This window comes from Berkeleyomyces rouxiae (genome assembly GCF_048999995.1).
Source record: "Berkeleyomyces rouxiae strain 22BRR77 chromosome Unknown BrBRR77_ptg000012l, whole genome shotgun sequence".
Lineage (NCBI taxonomy): Eukaryota > Fungi > Ascomycota > Sordariomycetes > Microascales > Ceratocystidaceae > Berkeleyomyces > Berkeleyomyces rouxiae.
The window spans coordinates 1,278,307-1,296,578 of NW_027396502.1; the positions used below are offsets into that span (position 1 = coordinate 1,278,307).

Sequence of the window (18,272 nt, forward strand, 5' to 3'; positions counted from 1 at the left end):
TACTACATAGAGCTTCTTAGAGAACTCATATTGTCGGCCAGTTTGATATCAGCTCGTGAGTCTTGTTTCTTTTACCGCTTTTTTTTAATCAACCCATCTTTACAATTTCGCTGCCATGGCCGATCCTTCCAACCCCCCAACCTCGGTCTCCGAACTTCCGCCTGAAGCTATAGCACTTGCCGGTCGTCTGTTTGACGCCGCTCGCACTGGAGATGCAACGATTCTTGAACAGGCCCTTGCAGCTGGCCTTCCTGTGAACCTGACCAACGATCAAGGCAACAGTCTGGTACGTATAGAGATACGTGAATATGTACGGTCTTTAGCATCCCGGTAGATTCTAACCTGAAATAGCTCATGCTTGCCGCCTACAACGGCCATGCTCCTCTTGTGTCTCTGTTAGTACGCCACGGAGCTGATTCGAACAAACTGAACGACCGAGGGCAAAGCCCTCTTGCTGGGGCGGTCTTTAAAAATGAAGATTCCGTTATTGAGGTTTGTTCTCTTGTTTCTTGCGTTTTTGGCAATATTTTTGCTAACACATGGAAAAAGGCTCTCCTGGAAGGAGGGGCTGACCCAGAGTATGGGGACCCCAATGCGATACAGTGCATCGGCATGTTTAAGCAAGTTGACAAATGGGGCCACAAATTTGAAACGGCACCAGGAAAGGGCAAAGCGAGTGAGGGAAAGTAGCTTGAGTTATTGATTAGTATTACATCCAATGTAAAATGACCATGAACTTGCTGACAAGGGATAAATATCATGCAACGATCATCTCTGTTTCTACTTGGTGACCCTGGCACACACTTAAACAGCTGCCTGCCACTATGTATCCGAGAGCCAGCCATCATACGTAGATTGGTCCGGCATTTTCCTCTCAAGTCACGACTATTGTCTCATGATAAACTGCGCTTGAAGCTTACCACCGTACCACTCACTTCACGATAATGTGAACAGTGATAAACTAATGCCCACCAAAGGCAGAGTAAGGGTAAAGAGTGTCATCGGCATTGATAGTCAATCAGATTTGAATTTCTGCTGGCTTATAAGTTCTCGTTCATTTGCTCGATATTCATTAAAACAGTATGGGTTTCCTATTTAGGCATTTCCGCCAGTTCGTACTCCCACCCACATTGACACCATGTTACACAGGACAGGCCCCCGATAAATAAATACCCCATTTGCTCAACCTTCCATCACACCGAAATTCTTTGTCATTGCGCTGGCATCAACAACAACATCGCCTTATACACCTTCAAACTTTCAACAAAGCCGGATCGCCGCATTCGCCACAATGTCCTCAGCCATCCGATTTGTCGCGGCGTCCAAAAAGTCGCCCTTTGCAAGTCTGCACCTACAATTCCATGTCAAGCCCGGAGCAAGTAAAGCACGCGAGGGCATTATTTCCGTCAATGACAACGTTATTGAGCTTTGCGTCAGTGCCCAGGCTAGAGAGGGCGAGGCCAACAAGGCTGTAGTACACGTCGTGAGCAAAGTGAGTACATGGATAGCACGGTGTAGCTACAGAGTACTTTGTTCATCTGTGTAGTGGCAACATGCTTATTTTCAAGGACACATCCTAGGCTCTTGATATGCCAAAGTCAGACATCTGGATTTCTCACGGGCTCAAATCACGCGACAAGACGGTTGTTGTAGGGAGAGTCAAGGCCAATGAAAACGAAGCGCTTCTGTGGATTCGCGAACAGCTGGAGCGCTCCATTGGCGGCTGAGCGAATAGTTGAACCTTTTGTTCATTGGGGCCTGAATCCTGGGACATGGGAAAGTAGGGCTAGTTTTTCTCAGAATGGATGGTTAAACATGCCTACAACGTGTGAGCATTTATATTAATTCTGCTGAAAAGCTTTAACGCTAAAAAGACTCGCGCGGAAGCACTCCAGGATACCTACTTGTTGAATCAGCGTAGCTTTTGAGGTAGTGAACGACTTTGATGCTCGCGCATGAGTTCGCATGATTGGTTATAACTTTTGCTTTTCTGGTGGGCACAATGTAGAATTAGTTTCTTTCTCGTAGCTCACAGCCACCCCATTAATGCGTTGCCTCTTGAGCTGTAAGGAAGCCCGTGAAAGTAACACTGATCTCTGGTCCCTCCCAAGTCCAGCAAGATAGATCCAACGCAATGCCGAGCATACTCGAGTGCGAGAGTGCTAAGATCTGCCTGCCTAAACACGAACCGAGCTACCCACTCCCATTCTTTCTGGCTTCCTGTCTTGGCCAGCCAAGTGAAGTCGAACATGGATATGTTGCCGCAGACTTTCATCTTGGTCTTAAGATTAGAGCCATCAGCCCCAACTACCTCGTGGGCCATGACTTGACCTTTGAGGGTAGCAACGAGATCGAACGCCTGGAAGCTGGGCAATAACTTGGTGTTGTTGACTTGTCGATTCATCTCAATCATACAGGCAACACGAATCCAGGAAGTCAAAATGGCACTTCGACTATCCTTTCCCAGTTCGACTCCTGGGAATGAAAGAGCCGGTGAAATCGCAAGGGTAGAGTCCCGCAGCAATTGTTGTGTCTGGCAATCCGTGTACACAAACTGCATCAGTCCGTGGACTTTTCCTTCTGACGATACAAATAAAGAATCGCTGCAGAAATTAAGCGTTGTGACGACGGAGTTGCCGCATTTTAGGCTGTCACTAGGACCTCTATCGGTCAAGACTCCACTACCCATGTGTTAGTATAATGGCTCATATTGCCAACTAGAATGCCATTCTTACCACACTTGACGATGGATCGGCAGAAATGCCTAGTATCCGCACTCTCTATCTTCAAGCTTGATTTCGGCGCCGGTTAGATCGGCGGGGAGTGGATCTTCACTTCCAGTCCAGGGACTATGCAGTCCAAGTTTGAGGGCCTTGATCTTGCGAACACCCAGCTGTGTCCTCCAACTCTGTGGCCTCAACATTATTTTAACAGCAGGAGAGGCCACACAGGCTGCGGGACCCATGCAGTAGGTTCCAGGAATCGGTACCTCTGGCAGATAGGACCATTCACTTGCTAACACACTTTGCATCAGTAACTTATGTTGGGCCCGCTGGCCTAGACCAACCAATTCTTACAGTTTTCATAGAACGAAATGCACAACGGTTCGCTATCAGGTTTGCCAGTTACGTTGATGCCTTTCCACCCGCCACATGTGCCATCAATCTCAATGGTGTTGATGGACGGGCAGTCCATGTTGGGCCAATAGGTGTGGTATAGTGTCGGAGACAAACCATAGCATTTACCGGGGGTTCCCGGAATTGTGGGATAGCCGGCCGACATCTGTGGCATGATGGGCGTTGTTACCGGAAGATTTGTTGGTGAAATATTCAACGCCGACGTCATCTTTGCCCAAGTTGAAAAAGAGACTCTGTATGTTCGTGTGTTTTTCTAATGTTTGGATTGTGGCGTTGGGACAAACACATGTGTAGTTGATGTAGTGATTGACGTCATGATTAGTCATTAGGCGCAATCACTGACTAATGCCTCCCTACGGAGAGTGCGCGACAAAGAGCAACCCTACGAGCACATCATTTAAACCCTACTGACTCGTCAACATTCTTATCGATTAGCCCTTCAGAATCAGTCGCGATTCTAACTGCGCGAGCTGTCGCATCGGCCGCATGAAACGGATCGTTCTGCATATTTGCATAGCCCAAAGGCCATACACCATGAGATTATATAGATTGCGTCTTTCTTGAACTCATTTAACCTGCCCCAAACAAAACCCCCCCCAAGGCCACGTCCTGCTGACTTCCCCAACGCTTGCGACAAAAAGAAAACATAAAAAGTTCGCCTGCCAAGTGAGCCGACCATGACATCGGCGACAACTTCCGCGTACGCGGCAATCAAGAATCGGACATTTTCTGTCACTGCGCTCAGCCGATGGTCAATCCTGGATCGCACCCTGCCGAGTAAGTAGGTGATGCCTGGGCCGGCGATACACATCTCTAGAGCGTGGGCTGATGCTGACCAAAATTTGCGATTTGACAGATCCTGACACCATCAAGGCGATCCATGTCTACGATTTTGACAATACCCGTAAGTCTTTGAGGGCATCTCTGTTGCGGCTTTTGCTTTATCCCTTCTGACATAGCCCCTCCCTCTTTACAGTATTCCGTACCCCCCTCCCGAACCTGCAAATCTGGGGCGGCCCGACGGTCGGCTCTCTTTGCAGCAATGAATTCCTCTCCAACGGCGGCTGGTGGCATGATTCCAGTATCTTGGCCGCTACAGGCCAAGGTGCAGACAAAGAAGAGGCCCGCGCCTGGGAGGGCTGGTGGAATGAAAAGATTGTAGAGCTGGTGCAACTGAGCATGCAACAAACAGATGCCCTGACTGTGCTGTTGACAGGGCGCTCTGAAAGTGCCTTTGCAAGCCTTGTCAAACGCATGGTCGCTAGCAAAGGCCTCGAGTTTGATCTAGCTGGGCTGAAGCCGCGGGTCAGTCCCACGAATGAAACCTTTCCAAGCACAATGCGTTTCAAGCAGATGTTTCTGGAAACGCTCATGTTTACATACCCTGGAGCGACTGAACTCAACATTTATGAAGACCGACCGAAACACGTCAGGGAATTCCGCGACTTCTTTGCCGACTTCAACCACCGCATGGAGTCCTTTCAAGAGGGATCTTCTAGTGGTCTTGCCACGAGCCAGAAGCGTCAGCCCATCAAGGCCGAGGTCATACAAGTAGGAGATGCAGCTGTTTCCTTGGACCCTGTGGTTGAAGTGGCCGAAGTGCAGCGCATGGTCAACGCCCACAACAAAGCCGTTGCAGACGGCACACACACGGGCGAAAGACTGCGGATCAAGCGAACTGTATTCTTCACTAGTTACGGAATCGACACCAATGATGCGACCAGACTGAACAAACTCGCCAATCTGCAGTCACAGCCGGGCAGCAGCGACATCAAGTTTCACGGGACTAACATTCTAATTTGTGCACGGCCATGCCCAGCCTCTGTTTTGAACAAGATCGGAGGTATGGGTGCCAAGATGACTTGGCGCGTGGTAGCTGTTGGCCACCTTAACAATAGCGTTTGGGCTGCACAGGTCGAGCCGGTTCCGGCCAACGCCACCTATCATTCCGACAGCCCCATTCCCATGGTGGTTTTAGCTGTTCGGAAGGGCATCCGTCCCTCAGATGCTACCAGGATCACAAACTGGACACCGATTGACGAGCAGGACCAGTTTTCATTTGAGACACGAGTAGTGGAAAAGATGAATCTGCGGCTGGAAGCCGAGGAGGAGGGCGAATATGATATCCCGCACAGAAGCCGGCCTGGAAAGCGCAAATATTCCGTGTCCGCAAATGCCGGCGACGACGAAGGCCGGTATTTCGACCACAACAAGTACGGCTCAAGAGGAGAGGGCCGGTTCGACCCGAGTGGCTATCGTGGCGGCCATGGGGGCTACGGCGAAAGCGGCCAATATAGAGGCCGAGGCCGCGGCGGCCGAGGTGCCCGTGGTGGCGGTCGCGGGGGCGCCCCATTCCACGGACGGGGAAGAGGAAGGGGCCGTGGGCGAGGAGCCAGCCAAGGGGCTTAGATAAGCAAGTCGCATAGCGTTGGTGTAAGTAGGTGAACAGAATCACGTTCAAAGACTCGAATAACTAGTTGAGACTGTTTGGTAGCACGGGTGCAGTAGTGGAAGCTCTTGGGGGGAGATTTCTACAGCGTAGACATGGGGCTCTGATTTGTATGGGGGTTTGATATAAGAGCGTCAAAAAAGCATCAAAAAGGCCATCAAAAAAGAAGGCCAAAAATGCCAAAAAATGCGTCGTTGCTCTGAAACTTCATCGATGCCGCTTCAAGTCGCACAAATCCAAAGCCGCCCCACTTGCCCCAAGTCTTTGACCAAATTGAGAAACTGCACCTTTGCGACGACCGACCCGACCCACCTTTTGAGTCATCTACAACTGCGAACGAACAAGAGATAATCCGCAGGCAAGAACGAAGAGCCAAAAAATCTCTAATTTGATTCAGCTACGCATTCCTCAAGGGCCGATTTTCCCTTTTATTCATCCCCCCTCTTTAATTCTCAAGACCGCTCCCTCATCCCTCTGCAACCCCGTTCTTCATCTCTTCGGTCTCGCTGGGTTTTTAGCGACAAACTCCCCGCCGACGCATCGTCTCCTCGGATCCCGCCTGCCCGCCATGTCTAGCAAAGCAAAGAATGCCGGCAAGCCAAAGAAGGGCAAGGCAGAGGCCAAGCCCGAAGACGTCCTCCAGGCCGTGGTACGTAGACCTCCGAACGGCCACAACCGCCGCCGCTGCCAGGCCTGCCGAATGCTAACCCGGGCCGCCCTGCCCCGCTTAGATCCTCGCCGACTCGTTCCAGAGCCGCTTCAAGCCCTTGACGCTGGACCGCCCCCGGTGTCTCCTGCCCCTCGCGAACACGCCGCTGATCGAGTACACGCTCGAGTTCCTGGCCATGAACGGCGTGCAGGAGGTCTACATCTACTGCGGCAACCACGTCGAACAAGTCGAAAAGTACATTGCCGAGTCACGCTGGTCGCCCGGCTCGCTGCGCTCTCCCTTCACCACCATCAGCTTTGTGCGAATCACCGATGCGCGGTCGACCGGCGACATTCTGAGAGACCTGGACAAGCGTGGACTTATTGACGGCGACTTCATTCTTGTCCATGGCGACCTGGTCTCCAACATTTCTCTGGAAAAGGCTCTGGCTGCACACAAGGCCCGCCGCATCGAAAACTCGGCCAACATCATGACCGTGGTTCTACGCACTGCGGGCCCTACGCCTCATCGCTCGCAAGCCCCGGCTATAACGCCTGTTTACACGGTAGACACCAAGACCCGCAGATGTCTGACCTACGACGAAATCAGCGCCACCCAAAACTTTGACAGCCACCGTGTGCTTCTGGACCACGATCTTCTGGGCGAGCTCTCGACCGACTACGAAGTGCGCGCCGATCTGATCGACCCTGAAATCGATATTTGCACCCCCGACGTGCTGGCCCTATGGAGTGAGAGTTTCGATTATGAGCTCCCCCGCAAAAACTTCCTGCAGGGTGTTCTCAAGGACTGGGAGCTCAATGGTAAGGCCATTTACACCGAAATTCTGGACAGCGGCTATGCTGCCCGCGCCCGCAATCTTAGCATGTACAACGCCATCAGCCGGGACATTATGGGCCGCTGGACCTTCCCCTTTGTGCCCGACTGTAACCTGTTCCCCGGCCAGAATTACCACGCCGACATCCGCCATGGCAATGTTGTCGAGGTTGGCGCTCAGATTAATGCCACTTCCAAGGTCTCACAGTCCGTAGTGGCTGGCAAGACTGTTGTTGGCCCTGAGGCTACAGTCTTGAGCTCATTCATCGGTCGTGGCTGCCGCATTGGCAAGGGTGCTCGTATTGAGAACAGTCACATATGGGAGGGCACTACCATTGAAGAGGGTGCCGTCATCCTACATTCGCTGGTTGCCGGAGACGGTGCCACGGTGGCCAAGAATGCAACTTTAGGAGAAGGCTCCGTGCTCGCGTTTGGCGTTGCTATTGGTGAGGGCGCCGTAGTCCCCAGCGACACGGTTCTCGCGCTCGAAAAGCATTGTGACGGCAGAAAGGCGGACCCGGCTATTGTTGGGGTTGACTCAAACGCAGCACAATACATTGATCCTGAAGACGAAGACTTGGAAGAAGATGACCCGGCTCTGACGCTCAAAACCCTCGTGTATCGCCCCCGCCGCGGCTCGGTAGCCTCGATCTCGACCGTCAACTCGTACGACTCCGACCTGAGCGACGACGAAATGGGCGAACACCACGGCTTGCGCCAGCGCCTATACTCGTTTGCCAGCGACGGCTCCTCCTCACGCCACGACTCGGGCTTCCACTACGATGCCGTGCAGGGCCTCGTCGACACGCTGCGCGACGAGACCAGCGACTTTGACTCGGCCAAGCTGGAGTTCATGGGCCTGCGCCTCAGCCAAAACGCCTCCGACACCGCCGTGCGCAAAGCCATTGCCACCGCATTCGCCCACCGCACCGGTGAGCTCGCCGAGCAGACCGGCCTCGAACCCGCCAAGGCCGTCGACGCGGCCGTGGCCGCCCGCACGGGCGCGGCAAAGTTCCTCGCCGACGTCGGCGCCGGCACCTCGGTGGCCGACCAACGCGAGTTCACGCTGGCCCTGCACCGCGCGTTTGGCGCACTGCGTGCCGTCGAGATCGGCCGCCAGGGCGTGCTGCTGAGCGCCATGCTGCAGAAGCTCTATGCGCTCGATATTGTGGAGGAGGATGCCATCCTGGCCTGGTGGGCTGATGAAGCGTCGGCGACGGAGGATTTGGCGCCGGTCAAGATTAAGTGTAAGGCGCTTGTGGATTGGCTGCAAACGGCCGAGGAGGAGAGTGAGGAGGAGGAGAGCGAGGAGGAGGAAAGCGAGGACGAAGAAGACGATGACGAGTAGCGGGCTTATTGTGCCATGAGCCTCCAATGCGAATTACGACATAACAAGTAAAAGAAGGATACCAAGAGAGAACAGCTAGAAAATAAAGCCATAGGCCCCACGGATCTAGCTCAAGAGTGGGCACTTGACATAACCGGCAAAAGTGTTTTTTTTTTTTTTTTCACGAAGACCGCCTCTCACCTCACCGTCCATGTACATACGGATATATCTATCGTCATGCAAGCCCAAAGTCACCTCCTTGAAACGTGAATATTGTGTGGGAAATGCCCGCAACAGCGGGATGCAATAACTATTGATTTCTAGAGAGCCTGGGGCCCAGCAAGAAGCGCTCATCCAGGCGTCAAAGCCAGGATTCATGTCTCAGCAAATACGAGGAAAAAAGGAAAGAAAAAGAAAAAGAAAAAGAAAAAAAGCAAACGTAGCCCAAGCCCAATGATGAGAAACTCATGTCAATATAGTTAAAACAAAGGGACCTCCCAGGAGAAAAGAAAAGAAAACACAACCAACGCCATATTGCGAGAGAAATCAGAGACAAAAGGGCAAAGCCCAAAAACCAAAGTCCCCTCGCCCATCCGAAGAAACAAAAAGAAAAAGAGAAGAGTGATCCTGTGAGAGGAAAAGAGAAACCCTCGAAAAGAGTAAGCCAATGACAAACTAACCAAGCCCATGAAAACAATGATAAATGCCTAAACCGGTGGAGAAAGACGCATGTAGTACAGAGTACATGGTGATGGCGCCTTTGAGCTCTCACATTTAATATATCAATGCTGAGAAAACGAGAAACGTAAAGATGAGGTTGAGAAGGCAAAGAGGAAGCGGTCTATGAAGAAAGAACATGCTCTGGGTAATGGTGGTAGGGTAAATATAGCATGGGAATAAATGCTGCCAGAATTTGGCTAGATTGTATGAGAAATGAATGAACAGGCTATCGACGTCATAGATAGCCCTTCGTCAGCGTCAGGCAGTTCTAAGTAAACGTGCTCTCAGGACCGAAAATGCGTTGCCTCTTTTCCGGGCGGTCGTCAATAGCTCCCAAGTCATGTAAACGTGGCGTTGCTTGATGAGGCGGTGGCATAGAGCCATTCGGGGCAAACTGCATTCTCTGGGAGGGCACCATGACAGGGCCGGAGACACTGTTTATATAGGACCCGTCCATGGGCCCAGTCTGGCCCGGCGATTGGTGGGACATCTGCCGTGGCGACTGCCAATTGGCTCCATTGGCTGCATTCATTTGAGCCTGTACTTGTGCTTGAGCCTGCGCTTGAGCTTGGGCTTGGGCTTGAACTTGAGCCTGATGCATTTGAACCACATGGGCTTGAGCCTGAGCCTGGGCCTGGGCCTGCACTTGGGCATGCTGTTGTTGTTGTTGTTGCTGCTGTTGCATGATTGCACCTGGTGTCCCTACTCCGTTTGAGGGGGCAGGGAGCCCGTTTGAAGGGCTGCCACCCACCATACCATTGGGCTGCATGATGCCCTCTGGGGAGCCCTTTGATCTGAAGTCGGGAAGATGCTTGCGAAGAGTGCTAAGCATCCCGTTCTTGGTAAATGGCTTCGCAAGGACATCGGACATGCCGTGCGAATAATAATACTGAATATCCTCAGCGCGGATGTTTGCAGTCATAGCCACAATGGGAACATTAGGCATATGTTCACGGATACAAGCCGTAGCCGAGACACCATCCATGCGGGGCATTATGATGTCCATAAATATGAGATCGAACTTGAGGTTGCGGGTGTTGATGGTAGACACGGCCTGCAACCCATCCTCGGCAGTTTCCACGTTACATCCCAAGGTGCGCAGAAATTTGTAGCCAATTCGTGAACAAATCTTATCATCCTCAATGAGATAGACAAGGGGAGGTCTTTTTCCCCAATCTGGCGCATCCTCGGTCGCTGGTGGTGAAGCAACCTCAACCTCTGGGGCGGTGACGACTGTTGTTGGTGTAATGATAGGAGCTGTAGGTGGCACCATAATGCTAGGCTCTGGTTGGAACTGGTACGGAATGTTCTTCATGTGTTCGGCACTAAATGGGTCGATGCCAGTAGTCTCTCCAACAGGGTATACACCGTAGCGCGAAAGCTCCATGCTGTCTTGAATCATCGGAGTGACGTTTTGGCCAGTGTACATGCTGGCCAGTTGCTCATTGGTCCCTGGCGAAAATATGCTGTTGCGCTTCGCATCATCGATAACGTTCATGCCTAGAAATTCGCGAATTCGCCGCAACTCTGCTTCTTCCTGGGTTCCGTTTATACTGGGAGCAGACTTGCATCTATTTTCGAGGAAACTGACAAGCTCAATATTGACAGTACGTTGCAACGTGAGAAGCTTATGCATATTCCCGAATTCGATATTCATATTTTTGTTAGATTCCATCAAGGCATTCATGTGAACCTGCATGGCATGTATTTGTTGCTGCGTGGCAGTGACAGCATCGGTGACCATGGCTAGCTGATTCTGAGCCGCAACCATCGTTTCCTCCGCCGGCTGTGTCTTTCGCGGGGCAGGGGCCTTTCGTCGGATGTTGTCGAGGTTCTCTTTGCCGTCGGCTTTGAATCCAGGATGTTTGAACTCCCATGTCTATAGGGGTATTAGTATTAGCCTTTGGTCTATCCACAACATAGACAGTAGGTGGATGGATGGTTTTGCGTACATTAGGGCCATAGGCTGATTGGCTACTCTCTTCCCCACGGCGAACCTTATGAAAGTCGTATTTGTTGAGCTGGCGCACAAAACTGGAGAAGTTGCTATGCTTGAAGTGTTTCGGAAGAACAGATTTGGTAAAAATGTCGCTCTGGGTGTGATTTTCGGTTAGTGTTGACATGAGTATTAGGAATATCGTTTGAGAGTTAGTTACCTCTAGCACGACGAAAGTATCGCCGTCGCTCCCCCATCGTACAATGGTGTGATTTTCGGGGTCTTTTAACATGCTTAAATTCGGACGATTCGTGTTAGTTGAAGCTGTTGGCGGCTGGTGACAAAGACAGCAATATTTGCTGGCGTTGGGAATCATACTTGTAGAGTTTACGGACCTATAAGATGACGATGGTTAGAGCAAAGATTCACGGGTTGCTGCCGAAGGCAGTTCATGTAGGACAGGAGTCACATACAAAGTCGCTAGAGTTGTTGTTGCCTCCGCCGCCGCCAGATCCTGATTCATCCGGCATTATGACAGAAGTGGCACGTCGTTTTTATCTGGGTGAGGTGATTATGAGTGGGAATATTAATCGGGATCGGAGATTCAGACTGGATATGCAAGAAAAAGCTTAAAGCGCTGATTGAATCAGTCAAGCAAACTCGGAGCGCCTTGGATTAATGCGGTGACAATTGCAAAAAGTCAAGAAAGGTTCGGATACGGGTTGTCTCAGACAGGTCGAAGATTAAGTAAGTAAGCTGAGTTGGCGGATGTTTTTAGTGAGAAAACAACGAGAACGGCTGTAAGGAAGCTAGTGCGCGACGCAGGATGAAGGAGAAAATCGAATGAAAGACAGCTGAACTGCGATTCGTGAGAATCGCGATGGTCGAAAGAAGAATGCGACCAGGGGTAAAGTAAAGCAAAGTATAGTAAAATGCTAGTTATAGGCACCAAGTATACTTGTAAGAAACGGCAATTCCAGCCAAGGTTCCGAAAACTGAAGCCGAGTGACGGACGGCGGTGGTGTACTTGTATAGAAGATAAGATGACGCCAAAGCGGCACAACTATAGTGTGGCAACGGCTGGAATTGAGGATTTGAGGACAGAACCGAACAAGCCCAAAAGTTGCAGATGCAGGGCGTTACTGATGCCGTCAGCAGAGTAAGAGAAGGCTCGCAGCGACGACCGCTAAATTGACGGCAAAATAGCCAAGAGCAACAAATGTTTGTTTCGGGCTTCCTGAGCTTGTGCCGCTAAATATGATCGTCGCGGGTGGTTGAGGTCGGGGTTTCTTATCTCTGGCCTGCAAGATACTTGAATACAAAGAGCCTGTGGTACTTGTATTTGTACTTGTAATACCAGGCGGGAAGACAAAAGCTAAGCTGGCAGTGCAAAGCGACGCTGCACCCATGAACAAGCCCGGGCGGAGGGTGTTTCGGGTGAAATGAGGCAGGCGGCCGAGAAAATGGAGATGGAGATGGAGATGGGGAGGAAGACGAGGGTACAGCTGGATGGGCGGCGATGGAATCAATCTTCATGGGCGACCCGAAAAAGAAAAAAAAGAAGGAACCAGAAAAGCGAGGATGAAAAGAGAAAAAATGGAAAAGGAAGAGAAAGTGGAAGCAGAAGTTGAAGGGAAGGAGAAAAAATAGTACATAAGCAGCTCCTAGACAAGGAGGAAGGTGCAAAAGAAGGCAGCTGCAAGTTGCGATCAAGGCAGAAGCTGCAGTTGCAGTTGCAGTTGCCATCAACTTCCCGGATGTACCTGTACTTGTACCTATATTATAGACGACTGACTGACGTTTGCTGAACCAGATGTGCATTTACAGGACGAGACATACAAGACATGGGAGTAGGGAAGAAGAAGAACAGGTAAAAGGACGGCAGCTTGGCATAGTATTTCACCAAAAGCTACGGCCACTTATGTGTGAGGACGAAGTTGGCATTCTGAGATGCACCAACTCAAGGGGGAGGGGGGTGGATGGATTCACGGCACCCAAAACCTAGCCAAGCGATACAGGCAAACCCACACACAGAGTTGCTTGGCCTCTTGGGGTGCTTTTATATACTGATAAACGATATCAGGGCAAAAGGAAACCTCAATATGCAACGGCGGTAGAGAGACACGTCGTCGTGGTGTGGTGGATTTCAAGAGGGTGCAAGTTGGGGTTGTTTCCATGTTCAACAAGATTACATGCACCAACCAATCACGGGCCGCTTCCACGAGCCAGTTCCCGCAACTACTACCACAAGCTGGGACGGGTGGGAGAAGTGTCGACGTGACTTGTTGTGTGCAGGCTTTGAGAGAAAAGAAAAAAAAAACGGTGATTTGCAGCGCCTGGACGCCGGTGTATGTATAACTATAACCAACACCATATACGAAGTTGTCGTCTTTTCAACTCGCCATTGTTTCCAAGACTTGATCACCGTTCACAGCTTTTGTCCCTTTGTATATTTTTTTATTCCTGGGCCCACCTGCCCGTACTGTGTGGATATGTCTAGTCCGCTTTCCCTCATACGCGGTAATTGCAACCCTCCAACTGCAGCGCAGCCGAGCCTAACAGTGCACTGTCTGTCTTCTGTACCATCGAGCCCCATTTGTGAGACCGTGTCAACCGCGAGTCAATATGGCTTCGCACGGACTACAACCTTTCTCAGCACGGGTCAAGTGGCAACTTGTGTACCGTCCAAAGTGCACTCGCACCTCCACCAACCACAAGTCCTCGGACCCACAACCACGCATCCTAGATCTTCAATTAACTAGTTAATGGCTAGCGGGCTCTCCTGGCTGAAGCACTAGCCCATACACAACCTAGAAGAGGGCAAGAACGACTCTGCTCCTTCTCAGCGAGGAGAGGGGCCGGGCCGAATGTATGTATGCACATTGTTGCATTCCCTCTTTACCGGCCCCACTATAAAGTCTGCATTGCATGTTCTCGTACAGTTAGAGCCAGGTACCGGTACAAAAATACAAGTACATACATACATACATACATAATTGGCTATAGTATCCATATTACACAATGGGGGCCCTTGATAACCACAAACGTCTTGACAGTCGCATGCACTTGGAGATATTTTTGCACGAATTTCTCCGAGTGGGATGGGATACAGCAAGCCGGCATGGCATGCATTACATTACCTACCGGCGAAATGCTATTTCTTTTCCTCTTTTGCGCCGCCAGCGTGTGAAAACAGAGCAGCCCCCTAAAGGCGGCCTAGTCAATGGGCGGCCAGGACTGGGTCTCGGTGTGCCCTGGCCCGCACAAGTTCAACGGCAAGAACAAAGCAAAAGAAGAATGAATGAATGCGATGTGCCTTCCTCCACAGAGGGCAGCAGTGTGGAACGGTCCCAATCCACGGTGTAGCACACAGCGACGGCGGTAGTTACTTGTAGTATAGTTCTAGGAACTAACTAATTGCTAGTAACTACCACTAGCTGGTGCTACTACAACCACTACGGCATGACTAACATATCCCGCCGCCCCAAAACTCCAGACGTCAGAGCCAAAGACACGCCACAGCGCCCCGACAGCTTGGAGCTTTTCGGTAGACGTAAAACATAGCCAAGTCAAGTCAAGGCTTGGAGCTTTTGTCCACAACCAACATTGGCTGTCCCTTAACGTCGCCTTACTTTTGGCTCGAGTCCATGATCTGTGCATGCGTATGCAAGCAAGTACACACGCATACATACATACTTGCATGCCCGCCTGTAAGAACAACCACATACATATGTACATACATGCATATGTACATAGTTGACCGCATACATAATGTGCGTGTGTGTGCGTGGCGTGTTCGTGCGAGCCTCTCCTTAAACCTGGGGTCAATGGTTTCCAAGATGTCTTCCTCTGAAAATCCACCTTGTCAGCCCTCTGATCAGCCTTCTGACTTGGTGCTCTCCCTGACTTTCTCTCTCCCTTCTTTCTCCTCCGCCATAACCTTGAAATGAAAGGACCGGTATAAATTAGCGTAAAATGATAGCCCAACCCCTGGAAAAAGGAGAGGTCAGACTCAAGCTCCTCAAGGGCCGCCCGGCTCAATGTTGGCGCTGCTTTATTGAACATGTTTTATCTGCAGATCAGCATTGGCAGCATCAACTCCACTTGCCACCTTGCTTTCTCGTCTGGTTCGGTTCTGCCAGGTGGTTTGTTGAACGGCACGCACGGCTGGTACTCTGTGCCTGTCTTCTCCTCTCCATGCAACTAACCAAATATACAGTCAATCCACAAGCCCAGGCACGAGCTTACTGCTCTTTCTCTCCAAGCATCGGCCTCTGCATCGCTATCTGAGTTGACACTCTTTCATACACACCAATGCACAACTATGCATGTGTATTGTATGGTACAAATGATATTGATATAGGCTTCATAAGGGGCGCAGGACAACAACACCCTGCCCTGTGTTGTCTATACATATTTGGACTTGTGTGAGCACATGTCTATACACATCTCCCCCTCTGACTATCGTGAACTACATTACCACGACGATAGCCCCTTGTCCTCCTGTATATACTATACCCATCGCCTTCCGCGCAGTGTCTCGACTTATACAGATGGCTATGCCGGGTTCAATGTCCTGCCCTCCATGCCTCTTTTCCCACTTGGCCTTCTAGAAGTCATACCAGTTTGTCGGTTCTTGACCTGAGCCGCTCTGGGGAAAAAAAGAATGGTGCACGGAATCAATCGCCAGGTCTAGACCGGCCCAGAGCCAGCCTATAAATCCCTAGCCGCAGCTGCTACTGCGACACTAAACTCTGAGCGTGCAAACTGGGCGGCCAGAGCTTCTAAAAGCTTTGTGTTCCATCTGTTTTGTTTCGTTTCGTTTATCTGGCAGCCTTGGACGATGTGTGGGTGAACCAGTGGTGCATTTCCCTTGTCATGAGATACTGTACCAGTGAGTGGGCTGTGATCAGATAACTTAGCTGACTATGGAGACCAAGGTATCAAGAGCACTGACACCGATTCACGGTAACGTCAATCAGTCTGTCATGTATAATCGTCGGCATAGTAAAGGACCCTGCTAGTAGAACGAGATGTCTGGGTGGCAATATATAGCATGGAGACAATGGAAAATAAGGTTGATTGTTTGAGTTTATCTACAACGCATCGTCAGATTTCCCTTGATGACGTGAAGAGTGGAGGGTTATTATCCAAGGGTTACAAAATCTAGAGCGAAGCCACAGTAACACAACGCTAGCGCCACATCAATTAAACCAGGTGGCGTTGGCGCGTGAAGCCAGTTCCAGCGCGTTTTGCGTGGGTGGCATAAACAACGCTCGGGTTGACGGGGTCTCCATTCGGGTACCGAACCTACTACACTGCCGACTATCACGAAAACTAAACGACGTCCTTCCCCATAAACATATACTGAGTATTCTAGCTGGCCACAAAATGTCACCCCACGCCATAAAAGAAGAGCCCGTCGATGACGCTCTCATGGGCACAACCGAAGACCAAGATCTTATTGATAGTGATCTTGACATAGATATGGACGAAGTCGATGCGATAGAGTCCGCCACGTCGCCGCAAAAGCCTCAGATTACTTCCAAAGCTGTCCATCCCGATACTACCACCGAGTCAGCAAGGGTGGAACTGGAAGGGTTGGAGCTAGGACTACCTGCTGGGATCAAACCTGAAGATTTGTTTCCAGACTCCGAGTCTGATGAAGAATATCCCAGCTCTGTCCCGGCCCCGGCTCCTCTGCAGAGCTCCTTGTATGTCATTGTCTAGGCCATCCCTCAGTAGAACCATCTAACCATTCACTCCAGTGCCAATGCCGACGCCTCTGACCCCTTCATTCTGCGCCTTTTCTACGAACGACTGTTTCCTTTCAAAACTCTGTTCCAGTGGCTTAATCATAGCCCCATCCCATCAACCGACATGAAGCACCGAGAAATTGCCATGACCTTGAACGGCCCAGGTGGTGCCGAGTTTTATAAGCGCTATCTTTCGTACAACTCCGCGGAGCAGTATGTATCTCTAGGCCATTTCCCCTAGTCACATGCCAAACACATCGACTGACCATTGTCTGGATACCCAGTCTCAAGAAGGACGTCATTCTCCAAATTCCCACCCGATTCGAAATTGGCCCGGTCTATAGCACAAACCCCCGAGACCGAAAATCATTACCGAATCCTGCCGCCTTCAAACCCATTGCCAAAGAACTGTGCTTTGATATCGATTTGACGGACTACGATGAAATCCGTACATGCTGCGATAAAGCAAACATCTGCCGAAAGTGCTGGGCATTCATGACCATGTCAGTCAAGGTGCTAGATGCAGCCTTGAGGGACGACTTTGGCTTCAAGCACATCATGTGGGTATATTCTGGTCGTCGTGGTATCCATTGCTGGGTGTGTGACAAGTCCGCACGCAACTTGAACGATCAACAGAGACGAGCTGTTGCGGGATACTTTGATGTAGTGCGTGGTGGAGCGCAGACATCCAAAAAGGTCAATCTGAGACGGCCTCTACACCCCCACCTAACCCGCAGTCTAGACCTGCTTAAGTCACACTTCCAGCACGATGTTCTCGAAGTCCAAGACCCGCTAGCAGACCCCGAGCGCCAGAAATATATGCTGGGCATGATTCCTGACAAATCATTGCAAGAATCTCTAGCGCAAAAGTGGGAAGCATCCGGCGGCGATTCGCTAAGCAAGTGGACGTCAATCGATGCCATTGCCAAGCGTGACGCAGGAAAAAACTTTGACACACGTGCTTTGCGAGACGCTAAGCAGGATATTGTCCTAGAGTACACATATCCACGACTCGATATTGAAGTCAGCAAGAAGCTTAACCATTTGCTAAAGAGCCCGTTTGTCGTCCATCCAGGAACTGGCAGAGTTTGTGTGCCGGTTGATACAAGCAAGCTCAACGAGTTTCAACCCCTCGCGGTTCCCACCGTCCAGGAATTGTTGCAGCAGATTGACGACTGGAAGGAAGAGGAAGGAGAGACCAGCACCAGTAGCAAGCCTCTTGCTGACTGGGAGAAAACAGATCTGAAGCCGTACATCGACTACTTCCGGTCGTTTGTGGCTGGTCTTCTCAAAGACGAGACTCGAGTGGTGAAACGCGAACGAGATGCGGGCGAAGAGTTGCTCGACTTTTGATAAACAAAAAGCATGGATGGACTTGGCCCATTACGTGTAACGAATTTAGAATGAGTCAATGAGACACTATAAGAAAATATACACCGCTGGACAGGCATTTCGGTATTGGGA

General features: G+C 50.7%; 7 protein-coding genes across 7 annotated transcripts; 5 read left to right on the forward strand and 2 right to left on the reverse strand.

The window, feature by feature from the left end:
- Window positions 1-115: 115 nt before the first annotated feature.
- Window positions 116-690, forward strand: BROUX77_007664 (uncharacterized protein; the record flags this gene model as incomplete). Its single annotated transcript, XM_073752783.1, has 3 exons — window positions 116-286; window positions 352-492; window positions 550-690. 3 exons carry the CDS (start codon window positions 116-118, stop codon window positions 688-690), a joined length of 453 nt encoding a protein of 150 aa, XP_073601957.1.
- Window positions 691-1,291: 601 nt separating this feature from the next.
- On the forward strand, window positions 1,292-1,727 carry BROUX77_007665 (uncharacterized protein; the record flags this gene model as incomplete). The annotated part of the gene is made up of 2 exons (XM_073752784.1): window positions 1,292-1,492; window positions 1,581-1,727. The coding sequence occupies 2 exons, from the start codon at window positions 1,292-1,294 to the stop codon at window positions 1,725-1,727; spliced, it is 348 nt and encodes a 115-aa protein (XP_073601958.1).
- A 302-nt stretch (window positions 1,728-2,029) lies between these two features.
- Window positions 2,030-3,345, reverse strand: BROUX77_007666 (uncharacterized protein; the record flags this gene model as incomplete). The annotated part of the gene is made up of 3 exons (XM_073752786.1): window positions 2,030-2,681; window positions 2,778-3,015; window positions 3,078-3,345. The coding sequence occupies 3 exons, from the start codon at window positions 3,343-3,345 to the stop codon at window positions 2,030-2,032; spliced, it is 1,158 nt and encodes a 385-aa protein (XP_073601959.1).
- A 469-nt stretch (window positions 3,346-3,814) lies between these two features.
- BROUX77_007667 (uncharacterized protein) lies at window positions 3,815-5,546 on the forward strand (the record flags this gene model as incomplete). Its single annotated transcript, XM_073752787.1, has 3 exons — window positions 3,815-3,914; window positions 3,994-4,041; window positions 4,114-5,546. The coding sequence occupies 3 exons, from the start codon at window positions 3,815-3,817 to the stop codon at window positions 5,544-5,546; spliced, it is 1,581 nt and encodes a 526-aa protein (XP_073601960.1).
- Window positions 5,547-6,154: 608 nt separating this feature from the next.
- Window positions 6,155-8,417, forward strand: BROUX77_007668 (uncharacterized protein; the record flags this gene model as incomplete). Its single annotated transcript, XM_073752788.1, has 2 exons — window positions 6,155-6,235; window positions 6,318-8,417. The coding sequence occupies 2 exons, from the start codon at window positions 6,155-6,157 to the stop codon at window positions 8,415-8,417; spliced, it is 2,181 nt and encodes a 726-aa protein (XP_073601961.1).
- A 967-nt stretch (window positions 8,418-9,384) lies between these two features.
- BROUX77_007669 (uncharacterized protein) lies at window positions 9,385-11,582 on the reverse strand (the record flags this gene model as incomplete). Its single annotated transcript, XM_073752789.1, has 5 exons — window positions 9,385-10,995; window positions 11,069-11,209; window positions 11,273-11,345; window positions 11,431-11,447; window positions 11,526-11,582. The coding sequence occupies 5 exons, from the start codon at window positions 11,580-11,582 to the stop codon at window positions 9,385-9,387; spliced, it is 1,899 nt and encodes a 632-aa protein (XP_073601962.1).
- Window positions 11,583-16,443: 4,861 nt separating this feature from the next.
- BROUX77_007670 (uncharacterized protein) lies at window positions 16,444-18,161 on the forward strand (the record flags this gene model as incomplete). Its single annotated transcript, XM_073752790.1, has 3 exons — window positions 16,444-16,766; window positions 16,821-17,021; window positions 17,093-18,161. 3 exons carry the CDS (start codon window positions 16,444-16,446, stop codon window positions 18,159-18,161), a joined length of 1,593 nt encoding a protein of 530 aa, XP_073601963.1.
- Window positions 18,162-18,272: the final 111 nt, after the last annotated feature.